At 41.7% G+C, this 21,282-nt stretch overlaps 2 protein-coding genes across 3 annotated transcripts in view; both read right to left on the bottom strand.

Annotated features, from left to right (window-relative positions):
- The window catches only part of apaf1 (apoptotic peptidase activating factor 1), a 49,491-nt gene extending 38,532 nt beyond the window's left edge, over positions 1-10,959 (bottom strand). For both annotated transcript variants that reach the window (XM_085768991.1, XM_085768993.1), the window contains exons 1-15: positions 10,797-10,959; positions 9,666-9,847; positions 9,359-9,548; positions 7,248-7,445; positions 6,035-6,224; positions 5,476-5,588; positions 5,228-5,359; positions 4,797-5,035; positions 4,088-4,255; positions 3,824-3,955; positions 3,400-3,513; positions 1,646-1,830; positions 762-888; positions 373-498; positions 92-232 (exon numbers count right to left, since the gene is read on the bottom strand). In XM_085768991.1, the coding sequence (XP_085625117.1) occupies positions 92-232; positions 373-498; positions 762-888; positions 1,646-1,830; positions 3,400-3,513; positions 3,824-3,955; positions 4,088-4,255; positions 4,797-5,035; positions 5,228-5,359; positions 5,476-5,588; positions 6,035-6,224; positions 7,248-7,445; positions 9,359-9,548; positions 9,666-9,809 (2,199 nt within the window). In that variant the 5' untranslated portion in view covers positions 9,810-9,847; positions 10,797-10,959. The remainder of the gene's footprint in view (positions 1-91; positions 233-372; positions 499-761; positions 889-1,645; positions 1,831-3,399; positions 3,514-3,823; positions 3,956-4,087; positions 4,256-4,796; positions 5,036-5,227; positions 5,360-5,475; positions 5,589-6,034; positions 6,225-7,247; positions 7,446-9,358; positions 9,549-9,665; positions 9,848-10,796) is intronic.
- A 1,568-nt stretch (positions 10,960-12,527) lies between these two features.
- tcp11l2 (t-complex 11, testis-specific-like 2) lies at positions 12,528-18,797 on the bottom strand. Its single transcript, XM_085768926.1, has 10 exons — positions 18,702-18,797; positions 16,350-16,530; positions 16,074-16,206; positions 15,239-15,359; positions 14,803-15,026; positions 14,549-14,685; positions 14,232-14,416; positions 13,759-13,940; positions 13,477-13,649; positions 12,528-13,382 (listed from the first exon to the last, which is right to left on the bottom strand). Exons 2-10 carry the CDS (start codon positions 16,516-16,518, stop codon positions 13,117-13,119), a joined length of 1,590 nt encoding a protein of 529 aa, XP_085625052.1. The 5' UTR covers positions 16,519-16,530; positions 18,702-18,797; the 3' UTR covers positions 12,528-13,116.
- Between the last annotated feature and the right edge of the window lie 2,485 nt (positions 18,798-21,282).

Below are 21,282 nucleotides of genomic sequence, written 5' to 3'. Positions count from 1 at the left end.
CCAAAAACACAAGATGAAGCAATGAAGCAAGACACATACAGTATGTACCAGTATGTATATATGTATGTACAGTGAAAACACGCTCACACACCTTCACGTTCATGAGTTTGTCGTTGGAGCAGGTAGCCAGGAGGAGTCTTCGCCTCGTGTTTGTAAACTGACAGTGGTTGACCTGCTCTTCGTGCTCCTCATCAAACACCCTCAGCAGCTTGGCTCGCTCCACGTTCCACACCTTCCAGACACAATTTCAATATTTGTTCCTTTTTGTTTTAATTTATCGTAACATCTGTAGGCTATTTACTCTCCTGTTTGTTGCTCTAAGTTCAGTCGAGTTGATTATGGTGGACAGTTGGACCTTTATCATCTGCTCACCTTTACTTTCCTGTCACTGGAGCAGGTTGCTAGTAGATGGTCGTCGGGGGAGAAAGCACAGCAGAGCACCTCGTCGTCGTGGGCCTGGATCTCTGTGAGTTTCTCTCCAGAGGTGCTTTTAAACACCTGGAGACACAGGTATGACCAAAGGAATTAAATGACAACACACACAAGCAGTACTGGATTACTCAAAGAGGACTATAACTTTACTTTAGATGCAGATTATACCAGGATAATAACATTTTTGTCAACACTTTTGTATTATTTTCAGATCCCTTTAGCTTTGCAAAAAGCATTCTGATAACAAAGCTGCTTCTGGCCTTTGCTCCCTCTTTGTTCAGGCATCATACACACCCACACAGAGACTCAACACTTGTCTGCTCTGATACCTTCAGTGTCTTGCTGGTTCCACATGTGGCGATCTTAGCTCCATCGTGGGAGAAGCAGGCAGAGTAGATGGAGCCCTGGTGGGGGTGGATCACCAGACGGGACAGACTCTCCACACTGCTTTTGTTCCTGAAATATATAAATAAATACATACAGTACATAAATACAATAATACAAACACACACAAAGAAAAGTCCACCCTATTGGCAGCTCTCTTGCTTGTTCAGGTTGCTAGAAGAATATTACAGTAGGTGGATTAAATCCACAATTATAAGATGGATTTCAATGCATTTGTCTCCCCAAGTCACTTAACATCTGTGGCATGATGCTACTGGTTTTTAGTCCCAAGCTGTAGAACAAAACGTTACAAAAACAGCTTCGTTCCAGCTGCAAATCACACTGGTAAACAAGCTGTAGTTGCACAAAACTGCACAAGTCACTTTGGAGCATGTATCTCATTTTTTATTTATAGACTGATTTTTTTTATCTCATTGTTTTTTTTTTGTTTTTTTACCTACATCTGTAGGAAATTTGCTCTTGGCATTTTTAATTATTTGTTTTTATTTCATGCTTTTATTTCATGGATTGCAGCACTTTCTGTTGATTGTAATTTGTTTCTCTTGTCTCTTGTTTTATGTTTTATGTCTTGTTTTTGATTGTTCGAATTGTGTTTGGTTGTTTCGACTCATGACTATGGAACTAGTTTACCTTGGGTATCAATAAAGTAACCTGAACCTGAACCTGAACCCGGAATATTTCCTATTAGACGTATTGAAAGATCAGTAACGTTTCACACATTAACTGTGAAGAAAACTATGCATTCATCAGTGCAATGTGATTATTCACACATCAAACACCATACTACATTGTTTGCCTGCTTGCGTACAGCCAGTCAAAGTAGAGTTTCCCTCTGCTGGTCCGCTCCTGTGCCTGCTGCAGAGCCTGTCTGTAGACCTCGGAGGTTTGCGGCTGAGACAGAGCGAGCTGCACCACGTCGGGGAAGGGACGCTGCTCCAGCTGGTGGCCGTTCAGAGACAGAAACTCCTGGAACTGACTGCGCACGTCGCTGTTCTGGGGGCGGGGGGCGGAGGGGGCAGGAAAAAGAGCACACGTCAGTCCACTAAAGGCTGACTTGATTTCCACTAATAATATAATATAATTCTAGAGGTCGACCGATTAATCGTTTTGGCCGATTAATCGGCGCCGATAGGACGTTTTACAAACTATCGGAATCAGCGGAACTTGGCTCCGATAGTGGCCGATGGCTGCAGTTTTTTCCACAGCGCCATAAACTGCTTCTTCCCTGCCGCTCTAGTCTCTCTGATCACTGAGGGGCGGGGCTGCTCTTCACACACACACAGAGCATAGGAGAGAGAGACAGGGCATGTGCAGCGGCAGCAGAGGAGAAGTGACCCAGGTGAGGGTACTGTAGGTGCGGTGCGACCGCACTAAGAGAGAGGCGGCAGGTGGAGGGGCTGACTGGAACGAAACTCTCTTGTTATTTAATGAGAAACACTGTAGTATTTTCTCTTAATCATATATGTACAGCCTGGGTTCCTGCATAGACAATTTGGTGGCGGCTGCCACGCTAAATATCTCACCGCCACCAGCTCACGAGTCAGTGTTTTTTTTTTTTTTTCCCCCTCCGGCTTTTTGTGCTTTTATTTTGAAAGGACAGCTAGAGAAAGACGGGAAGGAGGAAGAGTATATTTTTCAGCTTTTTGCCTTTATTTGATAGCGATGACAGTAGAGACAGACAGGAAATGGGGAGGCAGAGAGAGGGGGAACGACACGCAGGAAAGGTCCGCCCGACACGGGACTCGAACCGGGGACGCCCGCGGCGAGGACCGCAGCCTCCACATGGGGCGGCCGCTCCACCCACCGCGCCACGCACCGCCCCGGGAAGGAGGAAGAGAGAGCGCCGCTTCAGCTTCAGAGTTGGGGCAGACGCACAATAATGGCTCTTTACACTACAAAGTTGGGCTCTATGGGCTCTACTCGACCTGGTTTAGGTCCTGTTCCATAACAGCCGAGTTCCTCCTCAGCGGGGACGGGGACCGGGGTCGTCATATCACGGCCGCTACGTGCGTCTCGCTCTCTTTTTTCTCTCCTCCCGTCAGCTCCAAACACACTCGTCCGCAACTCGATCACGATCATTACAGCGTGGTTTTTCTTTTTACAGTCTATGGGTTTTCCACACAGTAGGCTAATTGTAGTGAAACAGTCACCTGTTAATGTACGGCGTAACCACACCACGAGCTAACGTGTCCTGTTTAGTTACAGTCTCCTCTCCTGCAGCATCACGTCACTACAGCTGTTCTGATGTTAACAAACTCTAGTGTGGAGTTCGGCTGTTCGTCACTCACAGGGTCCAGGGATGATTCAGTGTCCCACATCCTTTAGTTTTACACTAGCTAATAGCTATATGTTATAATTTAAAAAAAAAACAACTATTAATATATAATTTTTTTTTTTTTTCTGCGGGTGGGGGGGGGGGGTAGGCTATCGGCCGATTAATCGGCTATCGGCTTTTTCCTGCTCCAAACTATCGTTATTATATCGGAATTAAAAAATCCACTATCGGTCGACCTCTATATAATTCAGTGCAATGCTGATCTGTCTCGCCATTTCCATGCTCACCTCTTTGTCCAGAATTGGTCCATACTCCATATAGTCATTGATGAGTTGAGCTGGTCCCAGTATCTTGGCCTTGATGCTGACCCAGTCCAGAGAAAACATGAGGGAGTAGAGCTCCTGGACAGAAAGAACAAGACGCAACAACGATGTAAATTACTACACTGTATGTGAACAATTAATATCGAAACTACTAACTATTAATTATTTTCCAACAAATATTTACAATACACAAATAAATCATGAAATGTAAAGTACAGGTAAAAATCTCTGTATATCTAAAACAATACCCTTTTACAGGAAATGTACTTTCCATCAAAGTAGTACAAGCTATCTATTTATGAGAGTGTTTTGTTAAAACGAGGATTTTACCTCTGAAATATTTTACAAGTGTTCACAAGTACAGTATGTGTGTGTGTGAGTGCGTTACCTGGGAAAGGTTGGCTTTGGCCATGTGGTACGTCAAAAATCGGATCCAATAAAGACACTCTTCGTCTCCTGAGAGCGGAGGACCGTCTTTGTAGTGCTGCTGATACTGACGCACCACTTTAGTGTGAAGGCACTGGAATTGATGAAAGCGTCTGTTATATATACGTACAGACATACAGTATACATATACAACACCAGCCTACTGACACTCTTCTTCTTGCCTAAATGACAACTGGCCACTTAACAAAAAGATTGGGGGACTCACCTCGAGCTGGGTGCAGTTCTGCTCCACCAGGAAGTCCAGCTGCAGGTCATGGAGGTAGTACAGGTAGGGTTTATTGTTATTGTCCACAAAAAGCAGAGACTTGTTGACAAACTCCTCGAGAATGTCCTCCACCTCCTCCGGCTCCAGATCCCACAGAATGGACAACACCTGAGAGAAGCAATAACAGTCAGGTCTCTTTTTTATTTCTGCTTTAACTTTATTATATATTTTTTATTTATTTTGTATTCTATTTTATTATATTTTGTGTATTTATTTATTATTATTATTTTATTTTAGTTGTTTATTTATGTGTATCTGTATATATGCATAATGTATGTGAATATAAAACTTGTGCCTGTTTTTTTCTCTTTCTTCTTCTTCTCTATTTCTATCTCTATTTCTCTTTAAAATAAAACAAAAATTCGATCACAAAAAAACCAGTGAGGTCTCTTCTAAAGTCAATAGAGTCTGTTGTATCCCTTTTTTTCTGCTGAAGACAATCCTGGGACATTGTCCAAGTAGGATGTTTTTTTCCCAAGCATTTCTGAAAGGTTAAGTCCTTAACAAGAGGCAGCATGAAGCGTGTTTGGTTTTCTAATGCAAGACCGCAGAGAGACAATTCTGTAAGCATTTGTGCTGTTGTAATGCTTCAAATTATAAAAACAAAGAGCCAACAGTCATGTCAAACAGTGTTGTTGTGCAGCCAAACCTTTGCAGGGATTTTAATGTCCTGCTCTATCACAGTGAGGTCCTTGTACAGCTCTCTGTGTTCCTCGGGCAGGACCTCGATGCTGGCGGCCATGGCCTGGTCCAGGGCCTCGTAGTCGTAGGACGACGACTTCCGTATACGCTTGATCTGCTTCTGCTGCAGCTGGCGGAGGTAGTAACCCCAACGGTTGGGTTTCTCTTTGAGCAGGGCACCAATCAAGGACACCACCAGAGGAGAGCCTGAGTGTGGTGACAGAGAAGCATAACAATGGACAGAAAGATGTAAGTTTACAAGACGAATGTTGCGTCATTTTCTTTCATAATCTTATGAGAAACAAATCTTTATGCCAAATTGCATAAGTACAAATATCTGTGATTTACACTGCATACAAAATTACAGATTGCATGCACAGGATGTTCCACTTTACGGACCTTTACATTCTCTGACAATGCTGCGAGCCTCTTCAGGAAGTCCCTGTGGTTTAGTGTTAGTGTAAAGAGCCAGGATCTCCAGTCCTTTGTTTTCACCCAGACCACTCTCCACTTCCACCTCATACTTAGCACCTACAAAATAAGAGCACAAACTACAATGCAAACATTTTCTATGTACAACATATTCCTGATGAAACAAAAATCAAAGAAAGCTTCACTCATTCAGGTTTATAAGTACAACTACATACCACTAACTGAATCAGTAAGGCTCCTATTTCTGGTGGTCAGAAGTATCCGACAGTGGATGTCAAACACCTTCAGCACCATACTGTCCCAGACGTCATCTAGGATCAACAGAGCTCTAAAAAACAGACAGGGAAAAAAATGAATTGTTTAGCACAGTATCTAATAAGTGTAATCAGCAGGATACACAATGAACACACCAGCTTTTAAACAAAATCTTCCCAATGTATCATTTTTACACCCTTGTGCATAACATTTTATCTTGAAATATTTTCATTGTTTTTATATTTCAATCTACATTCAATTTATTTTATTATTATTCTGCAGAAAACCCTGACCAATAATTATACAGTATATGATTGTGTAGTGAATTTGAGTGCATGTTGCTATAAAAATGCTGGAATGTAATGAAACCAGTACTGTGGAGTTATTCCATGTAGATACGACCAAGCCAGATTTAATGAAATGGAAATTAGCATCTGGAATTTACACCATATATAAAAGGTCAATGCTGATATTTCACTAGCTGAAAAGACTGTCAGTATTATCCATGTGTGTGGCAACCTCGGGTATCTGCGCAGCATGAGGAAGCGCAGCCGCTCCTTGGCTTCATCCAGAGAGTTGGGAGGCCGCTGAAGGCACTGGGAGTCGAGGCTCTGCTCCAGCCGGAAACACAATGACTGGACCTTCACCAGCAGGTCTGGTTTGTCCAGCTGGCCGATGGACAACCAGTGAATGCCTCCAGGAAAGCAATCTGAAGACACAGGCAAGAGGGGGAGGAGAGAAGGCAGAGAGACAAGAGGTGAGGCGTCTCGAACTAATGTATGATGGTTTAGTGTAGGCAGTGTCCATAGATATATACTGACTAGATGCCACCTTCTGCTTCTCAGCGTACGTCAATAGCGCCGCCATCTTGGTCCGGGGTTTCTGACCATAGACATACGTATATACGTCTGACAAGCAGTCAGACCCGGTCAGACCCTTGTAGAACAAATTTCAGTGTATTTATGCATGTGGGTGTGTGTCTGAGTATGTAAGTGTATGTTTAATACATAAAAAAGAAATTATAAAAAAAAATCATATGTCTGACATTTATAATAAACCAAACGGCTTGAAAATCAGTTGAATATTAAAGCAGATATCAGTGGCACGGCCGTTTCGGCTAATGCTGTGTTCAAGGCAGGCTTTTGAAACCGTAAGTTACAGCTTCAAGTCACAACTACGACTTGGTAGCGTTCCAGGTAACCCGTAGCTCGTGTTTTTACCGTCCTGTTGTCTGTGAAAGTTCCCTATAACGGCCACTCGTAACTTCCGACCCGTGAACTCGTACCAGATCGAACTGGTATGACTTCACAGGAAGGAAAAACACAAAGTACGAGTTTCCTTGAACGCACCATGAGTTAGCAGCCCCCGCCCTTGTCAGGCATCAATTGGTCCTCGTGCTACGTCACCACATTCACGCGCATCCCTTGGCTGCACACACAGCCCTTCATGCCGTTCTCTCCCCTCATTGGATAACACTTGTATCCCACAAGGAAAATTTTCTCCTCGGGTTACAGCAGAGCAGAGTGACGGAGAGACTCGTGTTTAGGCTGAAATACTTCATGTAAGTGATTGCTGACGGAAAATAGGACTATTTAGGACTTATATTAACAAAAACATTCCACTGATATCTGCTTTAAGTGAGTTATTCCACTCAATAGAACTGCCTGGGAACGTGGCATCTAGTCTGTATATATATATATATCTATGGGCAGTGTTGGACAAAAATGATTACCTTCAATGACCCCGTGGTGTCTGACAGCCTCTGCGGCCAGGACAGATTTGCCTGAGCCGGCCATCCCAAAGACGGTGACCCAACCAGAGTCTTTCTGCAGCCGATAGAGTTTCTCTCTGACCCGGTTCAAAAGCTCCGGTCGGCTGACAAACACCACCGGCCTCTGCGGTACGCCACCTTCGCTTAGAAGTGTTGTGACTGTAACACAAAGAGGGAGGGGAAATTATTAGGGTCCGGGCAGCTAAGCTGCCGGGACACTATTGTATTCCTAGGAATTCTTCTTCTTCTTTCTTTCTTTCTTTCTTCTTCTTCCAAGGAAGTCATACTTCCCATGGGCGAAAACTCACCAAACTTTGCACAAAGGTTCAGTCCCATGCCAGATGCACTCAACTCCAAGGACATGTGCCCCCCCCTCCTAGGGGGGGCACAATAAGCGTTTAAATTTAAAAACTTTAAAAATTCCTACCATACCAACGGTAGATGCTACAGTGTTGAAACTTCACCACAATGTCGCCTCAATACTGCTGAAACTTTTGTCCACTTAAACTTATTACAAATTATGAAGTCCATCACTCTGTTTTTTTCAATAACTGTAAAACTTTTAAAATGTATCTCCTCCCACAATTTTTGCTCAATTGTCACCAAACTTGCTACAGAGCATCTCCAGACCGTCCTCCACAAAACTTGTTTCTCGGATTTTTGATTAAGCAAAAATTGAGCCTACAGTGCATGAAAACGTTTGACTGTAAACACTACTGTAAACATATACCATCAAATTCTTGCTAAATACATTTTCAAACTTCCTGAAAAAAAAAGAGAATATTCTGGAGTCATGGTTGATGAAGTTTGGCAAATATCAGAATTTTATCTCAAAAACTGAATTTTCTAGAACATTTTGAATTCTGCTCTCATGGGAACAACTGCAGTCAATGTGAGAGTGGAATTTATAAACATCATATTTTCTCTTATGAAGCAAAACACGTATCATTAAAAACAAATCACCAACATTTCCATGCTGTCAAGATGCAATTTATGTATTATCAGATTTTTGTTTAGATGACTGAATTATTGACATTTTGACCATTTCATCACAACAGCTGCCCGGGCACTGGCTCACCTGAGTGGATAAATGAAGCTACACAGCAGGTCTCACTACAAGCCAATTAGCTCAGCGAGTTAGGAGCTGGTTCTTGGTGTCAGAGATTGTGAGTTCGAGACCCAACAAGGATGATGATGACAGATCAAGATGTCACATGTCCTCAAGCTGTTTTGCTGTCTAAATGCAATTTATGTATTAACAGATTTTTGTTTAGATACTTTTTGAAATCTGCCTTGACAACAGCTGCCCGGGCACTGACTCAACTGAGTGGATAAATGAAGCTACACAGCAGGTCTCACTAACAGCCAATTAGCTCAGCGAGTTAAGAGCTGGTTCTTGGTGTCAGAGATTGTGAGTTCGAGACCCAGCAAGGGAGATGATGACGATGATGATCCAAATAGCTTGGACTGGACCATGTGCGAAAGCTCTTAACATCTTAGACTCATAGTAGATGTTTGACAAATACATATCATTATTTTACCTCAAAAACTGATTTTTCTTTTTACTGTGGTTTCAAATCTGCCTACACGACAGTGAATGGCTTACTCAATTTGTGAAGCCACTGTTGAATGCCACTTGTCAAGTAGCTCAGTGCGATAGACAACAGTCTTTGGTTCCCGAGGTTGTGGGTTCAATCCTCAACTAATGCAAATTGAACATTATAAGGTCAACTGTCCTGTCTTCCTATTCTCCTGTTTGTTGCTCAGAATTGCCTAAATTTGCCCAAAAGTAGCCCGGACCCGACCCATCGCTGCGCAGCAGCTATAATCTTTAAATGTGTAACTGCAAAGGACCTTCAGAAATCCAGAAAACAAACATGAAATAATATTTATGTGTCTGCAAGCAAGCAAGCAGGAAAGTGTAGCTCTTGTGTTCATCTAACCTGTCTAACAAAAGCAACACAGTCCTGCAACACTTTCATGTTTTTCTCCAACTCTCATAGACTCCCACACACTGACTCCAAACCTTTCAAACCGCCACTCTCGCCACCCACAACCTCCCCCGTCCTCACCGTAAGATGTTACGCCATCAGAGTTGCCCTTTTGTGCATTTGATGATATCTGCGGAAGGTCGCGGTGAAGTAGATTGGCCAAATCATCATACGCCTCCTTGACCAGGGCATTGTAGAAGGAGATGTAAGCACAGTTGTCCTTCCTCAGCAGCAGCTCCAGCAGAGCCGAGGCCTGGTCCTTCCTGGTGGACTGGTGAGAGAGAAATAGAAGAGACGGGGTGTAAATATTACATGCATGCATAACAAAAATAGTGTTAAAAAACGCAGAGTTTCATAATATAAATGATTTTTCTTTGGTATCCCTCACCTGAGTCCTGATCTTCTCCTCCTCATTCACACTGATCACACCATCACTGATCATGTGGTCCATCAGGTACGGGGGCTTGATGTCTTCCTCCAGTCTGTGGCGAAAGCGCAGCAAACTGCTTCGGGCTCCTTCCTCCATCGTCATCTCTGCACAACACACCAACCATGCAGGGTGGTGGTGCACTGCAAATTAAAACAGGAAGGTTTAAGTGTTGCAAGCTGTAAGCTATATTACTAAAGGTTGTTGAGACCCAAACATTTGGCCTTTGTTGCATGCCACCCGTCACAAAACACTTAAAGAAAGTATGCTTTCCTTTCTTTAGGGCATCCTGTTTGTCTCAAAGCCTAAAATGCTGATCTAGTAGGTGATATGTCCGGGATTTACTGTAGATCTAAATCTTGTGTCATACGTATATCTCATCTGTCCATTTCCTCTACTGTCAACTGCTTATTAAAGGCAAAATATGATTTAATCATAGACTGTAAAAGGATTTAATCCAATAGAAATAAAGGGGTTAAGGGGGCTTACCGTGGAAATGGAGCAAAAAATAATTGGAAATCCAAAACTATTCTAATGAATTCATTATTTGAGGGGAAAAGATATTTACAAGGTAAATGAATAAAATGAGAAGGCAATTGCAAGACGAAAAAAGATCATAAAGATAGCAGCCCTGCATGAAAAACTAAAAATAACTGCTGCATGCAAGGCATATGTAAAAATGTCTGTCTGGTCTTCTAACTATGCGTTACAAATACAAAGAAAAAGAGGAACACGACAGACCACAAAGTGAAAGAAGAGTTGAGTTCCTTATCTACTATTCACACACAGACCTGACCGACGTGAAACAAACTGTATAATGCAGAAGCTTATTGTGTGTATTGTGCTTTATGGTTAATATCACATGTATTCAGTCATTTCTTCTAAAACAATGTCTTGTTACCGACAAAGTCGAGTGGTTAGAGCTCATTCAATGTGAAACTTGACAGCGGTTACGGTTGACAGCGACCTTCCGGCGCCCTATCAGTTTCTATGTTGGACTAACACACACTCAGCTCATTTTTTCAATACTTGTCTCGACAAGTTCACACTCATCCTGACATACTGAAACAAAGACAGAAACTAGATACTTACGGGTATCTTCTTTTCTTGCTTCTTTTTCTTGAAGGTGCTTGCTGTGTAGCGTCGTGTCGTTCAAAGTTGAAATCTCGGTCAACACGATAAAAAAAAAATCTATTTGTCTTCTCTTGTTAATATTAAACTACACGCCCAATTTTAAAAGGTAGTAGCTTCCTGATTCACAACAACAACAACTGCCCCGGCGGGTGTCAGCCAATGGCGTGGCGAGATTTAAATCACGTGACAGATGATGTCATAAATTAGACGAATCTGTAACCAGGCAAACTGGTGTTCCCTTCACGACACTCGTTCATATAAATTTTCCCACATTTAAACATTTTTTGGCATGTATTAAACACAAATACCTGCTCCATGAAGGCATCAGTTATATTAATATACACATTTCCAAATTTTTCCAGTTTTAAAATTAAGTAGTTCAGGCGCAATGTTTGATTTTGAAGCGGAACAGGAAGTGCACATCGATATATTTCATCATCTAATTAATGTAACGATTTTTTGTACGCTACCTTTGCTTTAAACACTTATTATATGATAAATATTACATCTCTAGTAATTTCTCTATTACAAAATCGAATACCAAAATCCGTGTAGTGCATGCAACCCAGAAATGTACAGATTTCCGGATTGTACCTGAAGGCAACAATGCTGCCTGGTGACAGCAAGCGATGAGAGCATGTTTACTTCGCAGCAAAGTGCTGCACTGATAATGCGGCTATAAGTAGCCATAAACAGATTAACTGCATAATGCTGTGAACAAATGACCTTGTGCTCAGATGCAATGGAATGCAATATAAATATACAAATAGTAAAAAAGAAAAGAAAATGTATATTTCTATGAGGAGAAAAGTAGCAAAATGTACATCTCAAATGTTAGGTTTTTAGTCATAACTTCTTTCCTTATTTCAACAGCATTATATAAATCTGATATAATGTATGTAAATGATAATATAGCTGTATTAATAGCATGTATTTTGGTTAAACATAATGTTCCTAGACATACCTCACTTACGCATATTTTTGTACCCATGTGACGTTGCTATTGAATAATTTCAAAGATATTAAGTGGAACCATATCTGTATTCATTTTTTAAATCCAGTGCATAGATCCAGTGCAATTAATTTTTTTTAGTTTGTGTCTTTATATTTTTGACAAAACAGATCATTCTTGAAAACACATTTTTCTCGTATAGATATCAGTGACATATCGTATTATATCAAACTGATGAGCCACATTACAGTGTCAATTAAAAACATAGACATGTTCTAAGTTTGTTTTTAATTGCACTTGAGTTTTGTCCTCTCTAGCAAATAAAGACATGCTGCAATTTGTTCTTTTTGATTTTATTATATTAACTGTGGTACAGAGGAAGTTAACAACAACGTCCCACATTTTCTGTAAACTTTAAAGTACATAACTGCTTTCCTTTTGTGCATATTTCGGTCCGCTGGCAATTCTGGACGCAACATCACTGAATTCAGCCACTCTCATTCCCCAACAGGTTTCAACAACCAATTTAACAATACTGTAACGACTACAGCACCTCAAAATGTAACAAACATAGCAACTAAACCAATATAACAGGTATTTCACTAACAGAATGTAAGTAAAAGTATAGAACAAACAACATATGACAAATACTCCAACAAAGTACTCAAGAATCAACTAAAAGGACACATTTCCAACACAAAGCTACTCATGCAGACACTCGTATTTTATTATCTGATAAATTGGTATCCAAAACCTGCCTACTTCTATTTTTTTTTTTTTTTTGCTGTTGAATAACATCAGTGGATTAAAAAGAGAACATATATTTACCTGGCTGACAATATACTTAAAGGGAGAAATGGGCTGTATTAGCAGTGGTCATAGATAAATGCTACTCTGCTAATATATTGGCTTGATATATATATTCCTCTTTGCTTCATAAAGCTCATCATATATATTTAACATACTAAGGTTTCACCCTTGTTTTCCTATGGATTCCCTCAAAAAATGGGAGTTTAACAATGTAAAGTTACAATTAGGTTCAAATATGAATCGTTGCAACACTGGTTTCCTGGTTTTTGAAGCTGTGAATGTTCGTAGTAGAGCATGTCGAAGAATCAGAAAGGGTGCGGGCAGGTCACGTTAAATGTTGCCCGCGTGGTGCCTTCGCTGCTGCATGCAGTGCACATCTATAGCACACTGAAGGTGACACCAACTACTGAAGTACACAAAGCAGAAGTACTGCCTAGCTACTGTAGCAACCCCTTAGGTTCAGCTATTATCTAGTGACAGAGAGACTCCTGAGACTGCAAGAGCCCACGTTTGGGTTTAATTGGAGGCGACGGAGTCCTGAGCTGTGGTCTGAGGAGGGTCTGCTGCTGCTGGCGGGGCGCTGCCGAACATCAGCTTCTTGATGATGTCCGCATAGAAAGGTCCATAGACACGCCTGTTATAGTTGACCAGGCCGATGAACTTGGCGCCCATTAGCGCAAGTTCAGGCTTGATTGCAGCCAAGCCGGCTGGTACCTGTTCAAGTTTGGCCTGGGGTTTAGGGTCACAGATGAGCGCCATGAAGTACTGCTGCACACGGTCCTCTGCACAGACATGAAAGAGAACGACAAGGTTAGAAAATCCCGACTGGATTCATTTGTTCTTTGTTTTTTTTTAAATCAATACACCCTGTCTTACCAACTAATGTTCGAATGGGGTTGTCTTTCTGAGTGATGCTGCAGATCTGGCCTGTGAGGGTGGCCTGCAGAGCCGGGGACAGAGCGGGGTAGTTCCTCTCTGTCAAAGACTTGTTAAGCTCACAGCAGATCTGTGCACTGACGCCCTCTAGTGCGTCTTTCAGGTTAAAGCCCCTAAAAAGATGGAAAACACAGGAGTTCTGGTTTGAGCTCAATTTTGATGTGAAGCAAACAGAAGATAATCATCAGATGTGTGTTTGAAAACAAAGGAGAGTGAACTGACGGTCTGTGCATCCCATCCAACAGCACGCTAGTCATCCTCTTCAGGCGGTCCGACAAGGAGGGCAGACCCTGGATAGGCCCACCGATGGTGCTGAAGACAATGAGCAGCACCTCATTCACCGCCTGACACTGCTGAAGTTTCAGCTGGATCTCTTGCAGACGGATCTCATCTGTTATCCACGTCTAAAGATGAACCAAAAAAAAAAAGAAAGATAAAATCTTGAAAAACAGCTTCATATTTTGGCAAAAACACGTTTTTTGAAAGTTGCATGTTGCGTGATACTATTCTCTTGTTGGTGTGTAAATATCGAGCCACAGCTTAGATGTATCTTAGCACAGAAGCGGATGCTGTGTATGTTAATTTAGTCACAGGAAGTTTTCACTTTGCCCTGTGAAAGTTGATATCTCACAAGTTTTCTATGAGGAAATGAAATGTTACTCTCTCTCTCTTACACAAATTCAACACCCTCTTACCTCAGGCAGTGGACTCTTACTGTAGTCCCACGTGAGGATACGGAGGAAGGCGGTTTGTAGGATCTGGAAAGGCCCAGGCACAGGCTGCTGTCCCTTCCCCTGGGTCTTCTTATCCGTTGGGACAGTGTTTGACATCAGCTCCTCCTGGGCCGATTTAATCCAGGCAGTGGTGTGGTTCAAAGCATCTGTACCAAATATTGACATGAGGTCGTTTCTGGAAAAGCTGCTGGTTACAAATGTTTAACCATCTGGCAACCGAATTGGTAACATAAAATAATATACAGTATACACACAATAGTTTCTTCTTGTTCACTTACTGGGTGTTTTTTCTATGATGCTCTGGAAGTTTGCCCTCTCATATTCAACACTCTGTCTCTGCAGCACAGGCCGCAGATTATCAATTTTGAAGTTGGCCATATCCATCTTCATCAGGTCCAGCACACGGAAGATCTCCCTAATGTGAGAGAACAACCCAGCTGCTGTAATGGATTGTATTTATATAATGTAGCTAAATAAGAAATCTCACACCTTTCATGCTTTCTCAATTGATTGACATGTCTTATGTGCTTACCTGAACAGTGCCACTATGTTGTCTGTGCTTTCCCGCAGCTTCTTAACGTCCTCATCCCTCACCGGTGCACACATCTTGCCCATAGTGGTGATGATGAAAGAGGCAAGGCCCTGGATGTCTACAGCGTCGTTGTCAGCCTGCTGACGAATCAGGTCCATGTCCAGCACCTCCATGATCTGGGTCCTCATGCGATTGGCACCAGGATTAAGGAATGACAGTAAAATCTGACAAAGGACGAAGATTATGGTCAATTCTACATTATTTCATCATATAACTAATCAGTTATGTTACTCAAAAGAAGTGATGGGAACAAAGAGAAGCAGATGAGTTACAAAAATACTTAAAATTAAGAAGGCTGTTGTACGGGTCAAGCAAAGAAACATTAAGAAAATGCCAGTCGGTCATTTCTATAGATCTAGTAAAGCTGTGTGCTGACCTCTCTGATCTCCTCCAATAGTTTGATGGCTTGCCCATACTCAGGCGGGTCATCGTTCAGCTCCGACTCCAGGATGTCCCAGAAGGCCTTGTGGAGATTATCTCTAACTACCTTCCATAAACTAAAACGATAAATGGGAGATGTTGCTTAGTTAGTAAAACCAAATAAACGGTGACATGTATCACATTTGAAAAATAATGTTGTGATTGCTGCCAGTCATCCTACTGTATGTAGCCTTAAATTACTGCTGTGTACTCTGCTCTGTCTCATCTGCTGCTGTCCCTCTCTTCACACTTCCACTAAAGAAATTATTGTCTTCTCTTCTTTATCTTTGCCTCATCATCTTGTCTTTTCTCTGTCCTCTTCGCTCTCTTGTTCAGTTCACATTGTGCTAAAGATAAACCGAGACAGAGAGATGGTCAGTGGCAAAGGCCTCTACACTGTGACTGAAAACCAATCAAATTCAATCCAGAACATAAAGAGGTGTTTGTTTGAATGTTGTTTATAATATGATGCCTCATAGTATTAGAGGGATATGAACTAAATCCGTCAGATGTGGAAAATTACATTATCTCTGTCCCACTCAATCAGCTAATAGACAAAGCATACAGTAACTACAGTAAACAGCTCTATCTCATCATTAAATCATAATTGTCCCACACTGTGACAAATGAAATGTGTATGTTGATGGTTCAACAGGGTGAACTGGTGTAGTTTTCATATCTTTGTAAAACCTGACAAATTTGGATAAAGATTCACTACGAAGCTGCAAATTATGATCAAAAGGTGAAACGCGATGGAAACACGACATCCTCACAAGCTGCAGCCGGTGTACCTGTTCTGAGGTAGTCTGTCTGGCTCTAGACGAAAGTCACGGTTTACAATGATCTCGTGGGCAAGGCTGAGATTGGAGACGTCTACGGCAGACTCCATGACTTCATCCAGAGTTAAGGTTTTGGGTGGGCTCGCTGTGGGGTCCAAATAATAACAATAACGTTATAAACAAACAAATTGTGAGTGTTAAAGCTGCATGATAAGCGGTGGTGCTGGAAAACAAACATGAACAATGAATAAAAACTGATAAAACAGAGGTCAGGTGGTGCGAACTCACAGGAGGGCGAGCAGTTCTTGCTGGAGCAGTCGCTGGTGAAGCTTTCCCGGGAGCAGTCCAGGTCGCTGGTCGACGTCATGCTGTCACAGCGCTCGGACGACGACTCCACGTCGCTGCCTTGGTCCTCACTGCTGGAAGTGGAGGTGGGTCGCTCATCGTTTAGAGGCATCTTGGATTACAGCTGCACGAGAGAAGTAGTTGGTAAAAATTCTTAGTTTGTTCAATTGTAACTTCAGCAGAAAGTCACATGTCATGGGGCGTTTTATCACTTTTTTTAGACATTTGTAAAGAAAGTTAATCATTGCTTATTTTATTTGGAAGCTATTGCAAATAAACCTTTGGGTCTTGGTCGTACATGACCGACATTCGTAAAAGCAGTAAAACATGTATTAAAAACAAGAAATCCAATGGTTTTTGCTCCCACTGTTGCAGTCCAGCCAATTATCTTTAGTTTAACCTGTGCTTGTGTTAGGAGAAGAAAGCGAGTGTGACTGTCAGTGAGGGTGGCAGCGTGAATTTTTCATTGTACCAATAGTTGCTGTTGCCAAGGCAGTGAACAGAGTATAACAAAAACACCAGTCACACTCAATAAAACAGCTGGCAAGCCCGTCGCCATGGAAACAGAGGCCTTTTTTCTTTTTTTTTTTCCACAGTTCAACATCAACATTTTATTTGACTTTGTACTGATGGTGGTGCATGAAGTAATTTAGTGGTAAAAAAAAACACACACACAAAAAAAAACGTTTCAGTGTGTGTTTACTGCCACAGGGGTTTGGTTGACATTACAACACTAACCCAAAGTCAGGACACACACAGCGTGTATTAACACAACCAGGTGTAAACAAAAGCCTGTGTTCCTTCCTTCAGGGTAAAAAAAAACAAAATAACAACAACATCAGTGTTCCCGGGCCTATCCGAGATCAATTGTGTCTCCAGGGCAACATGGGACAACATAGCGCTTCTCAACGGTAGAGGCGATCCTGTTACACCTGTTCCTTTGTTGTCTGTCACCCACACAAACAGAAATGAGAAGGAGGAAAAAGGGACCAACATTAAAAACAAACACACAAGCTAATACGGTTAAATAAAAACACAAAAACTGTATCATGATTGCTATAACCTTTACAATTAGGCATAGGCAGGGTACTTCTGCCTCTCTAATATTATCTAAGTGCTGACAGAGTGACCCCTTGAGTGTTCCTGTCTTCGGTCACAGTTATCTGCTGCCAAAAATGAATGCACACTCCCTCGTTGATCTTTCGGTTTAAAGATAGCTCGAGGGGTGAGGAGGACGGGTGCGAGTGGCGTGTGACATCCGTCGTGTACCTTCTGCTGTGCCTGTGCTGTGCTGTGCTGTGCTAGAAGCTCATTCATTACATCATCTGCAAGACTTGTCAGCTAGGTCACACAACCAACACAGCAGCAGCAGCAGCAGCAGCAGCAGCAGGCCAATTTTCAGAGATTATCTAGAACGATGGAAGCAGAGCAGTCCAGAAAACTGACAGCAGATTAGGTGTACTCTGCTTCATCTGCTGCTTCATTATGTGAAATCCTCTTTAAGTAGTCTGGATGTTGGGCAGGATGAAGTGTATTATGCTGTAAGAGTCACATTACACAAACACATGAAGATGGGAGATAAAAACACTCGACGTGGAAAAGGAGAATTTGCAATAAATCTGCACTGCTGCATCGCTGCAGGCTACAATAAATCAGAAACAAAGACAAAGTCTTCTTGGATCCAGATTTGACTGCAGCATAATGTAAACAAAGCAGAGGGTCGAGGGGGCTGGGCCAGACACACGAGGGCTTTCCTCATTGGCTGTGGGTCCCTGTCTCTCATCCCTACATGGAAAATCTTTGGTGACATAGCTGTGCACATGGATAAAAAAATATCCACACACGCGTAAGAAGTGGGTACACGTGATCCGAGCTCCAGTCCAAAACAACAACTCCATGCACATTTTAAATAATAGGCTAGTACATACATTTCACTGCGAAGGACAGCGTCGGATGCAAACGAAAAAGTACAGTAGCAGGAAAATGCTACGGACATTTGTCGATAACTGTCAAACTCCTCGCTGTTGTTTTTGTTTTGTTTGCTTCGTAATAACTTACCCACACGCTGTGGATACAATAGCCGAATATAAACTACTAATTTGGTTTACCAGCTTTACTTTGACATTTAGCATTGACGTGCGAGTTGTTGTTCGAAGTGCTCGACGACTGTACTACCCAAGTTTCCGTTTCGCAACAAAGCGAAAAGATTACACACAATAGTTACAAAACAGAGCCAGCCGAAAGGATCCATGAATGTAAACAGAGGTGAAAAGTCTCAACAAAACCGATATTTACCTCATTCAAGTCTCCAAAAGGGGAGACTAATGCCAAAAATAGCTCAGTTCTGAAATAGAGATTCGCCGTCGTCTTGTTCTGTTCGCTTCTCCGTTTAAAGGTCCTTCGTCCTCCCCCGAGCCTGTTCCGAGGACAAACGGGCGATACCATGTCACATACAGGGGTGCTCGACCTCAAAAACGGCAAATAAAAAGGTTTACGACGGATGAACCAACTATTTTATTCTTAATGTATGTTTTGAGTTTTCACACAGGAATCTTAAGCGCATTTTCGGTTGACGGAAAGCAATGTAAGACAATATTCAAAATTGTACCACACTTCGTTAAAATGGTGCGCTCCGCCCTGCTTCACGTGTGGAGTCTGTTTTGTTTACGGATGTGACCTCAGTGTGTTCACAGCAGTGTGTGTGTGTGTGTGTGTGTGTGTGTGTGTGTGTGTGTGTGTGTGTGTGTGTGTGTGTGTGTGTGTGTGTGTATTTAACCACAATATGGGGACAAATTAAGTCTCCACTGAATTTGTTTGGACAGCAAATGCTCCCTATAGACTAAATGAATATCACTAATAATAATAATAATCGTAAGAAGAAGAAATGAGTCATTTGAAAGTATAATAAACATTTCCTCAATAAGTAGCCTACATTAAAATGGATGGTTAATAAGGACATTCAATTTGATTTATTTTATTTAAATCAAATTAAAGATAGGGCAAAATATGAAAGTAGCTAAGTGTAATGTTTGAAAAAAATCTGCCTCAATATTGCATTTACAGTGTGTTTACAGTCTGTTTTAGACAATGAAACTAAAAACGGTAAAGCTAGCCTATGTTTTTCAAAGCTGACTGATTAGTAACATGTAGGAATAGTTCTATTTCATTTTTGTGTGATGGTACTCATGGCAGCGTTAAAGTGAGTCAGCATGCACAACCAAAATAAGTCAGTCGTCATTTGTTTTAATATGTATTATGACTGATTTTTTTAGTGTGCTTTTTCTACTGTAAGATGTAGAAATGGCCACTAGATGGTGGCAAAGATCAACAAGGGACGCACTGGAGGTGCCTCTTTGTAGAGACAAACATGGTTCTCAGAAGTTTGTTTTTACAAATGTATTCATCTGTGGAACTGGAACTGAAATTAGAAATGTTTGTATGTGCATTTTAGAAGCCAGTTATCTTCATATAATTGGCAACACAATAGAAATAAATATTTTGATGTAAAAAATGATTTAAAAAATACAGTGCTTCTGACTTATAAAGATAAAGGATAAGAAAACACCATTACTGTAACTTTTTGAATAAACTGTACTTGTAGGAATAGTTTTAATGCAGCATACTTTTTTATTTTTACTTAACCATCCATGGTCTTGACAGAAGTAAGAGCGCATAGCAGTGCTTTAAGTGGGAAAAAATAAGTGCCGGTACTCCCCTTTTCAGCTGTTGGCTGGTAAATTAGGCGGTGGGCGGTCGATACCAGCACATCATTAAGTGACAGGCTACTTTACATTCAAATATGATGTTGATTAAAAAAAGAAAAACGTTCAATTGAACTTTCCAGAAAGATTTTTAAAAAGTATTTTCTTGTTAAAATCCATCTGTGAATAATGTATGACGGCAAATGAATCAGTATTTGTTATTTTAAGTTTACCCACTTCATAAAGTATCTCTATCCTTCCCTAATTGCTGTCCTAAATTATTGCCAAATTAAAATTTTCACTAAAATCAAGAAGTTTTTGTGATTTGTGGCCAAATAAACAGCCTCCACAGACAGCTGTCATTGTTCTAACAAGCTGACAGCAACAGTTTCACAGTGTTTCTCAGTAAGAGCTTTCATTTTACTCTGCTCTTGTTAACGAGTAGTGTTAAGCATTTTGGGAAATATGACTCACATTTAAGCATGTTGAATACAGTAAGTGGAAGGCTACTTATTGGTAGGCTACCACTGGAAAGTCATGTAAATGGCTTTACACTGTAACTCACGAAGGTTTTAGTCGCTCCACATTCACATCTCGTCTGGACACATGGAGTTATACTATGACGAGGCAGCGGCGTGCGCTCCGTACGTGCATGTGAGAGAGTCATGGATGAGAGAGCGCACAGCGCGGCAGCCCCGCCCCTCAGTGAGAGACAGAGGAGCAGCAGAGAACAGAGGAGGGAAACAGAACCGTGGCGCTCAGGGTGAAAGAGGCATCACTATCACAAATCGGTCAGAGAGAATGAGAACAGGACAGAGTATGTCCAGACTCCCGGTACTCCCCGGTACGCCGTAAAAAGTCCCGGTACGCCGGGGGTTAAAATCTAGAAGTGCCGGTACTCCGTACCGGTGAGTACCGGCCCACTTAAAGCACTGGCGCATAGCAACAGTTTTAAATAAAAACTGCTGCCAGTCTCATCTAGGTCTAATACAAAAGTGTCCCTATATGTCAAATCATAAATGCGGAAGCCTAAACTCAGCAAGTAAAACAAAACAAAATACATTTCTTACCAAGCTTCCTGTTACGACAAACATCTGCAAAGTGTCAGACCCATAACCTACAAGGAGACTAGATGACTCACCTGACTCTGCTGCCCAATGGCCCTGCGTCGCCAC

The sequence above is a fragment of the Trachurus japonicus genome, chromosome 23, assembly GCF_045865225.1.
Source record: "Trachurus japonicus isolate A0001 chromosome 23, Traja_1.0".
NCBI lineage: Eukaryota > Metazoa > Chordata > Actinopteri > Carangiformes > Carangidae > Trachurus > Trachurus japonicus.
Note: the sequence above shows the minus strand (reverse complement) of the source record. Positions and strands in the feature narration are given on the sequence as shown.

Bases quoted from the DNA above. Each gene is read 5' to 3' on its own strand.
- tcp11l2 (XM_085768926.1), bottom strand. From the start codon at position 16,518: ATGCCTCTAAACGATGAGCGACCCACCTCCACTTCCAGCAGTGAGGAC. The intron at 14,686-14,802 runs GTAAGCACATAA...CTCTCACATTAG, and splicing joins AACATAGTGGCACTGTTCAG to GGAGATCTTCCGTGTGCTGG. The intron at 13,941-14,231 runs GTAAGAGGGTGT...GTTCATCTTTAG, and splicing joins GTAAGAGTCCACTGCCTGAG to ACGTGGATAACAGATGAGAT.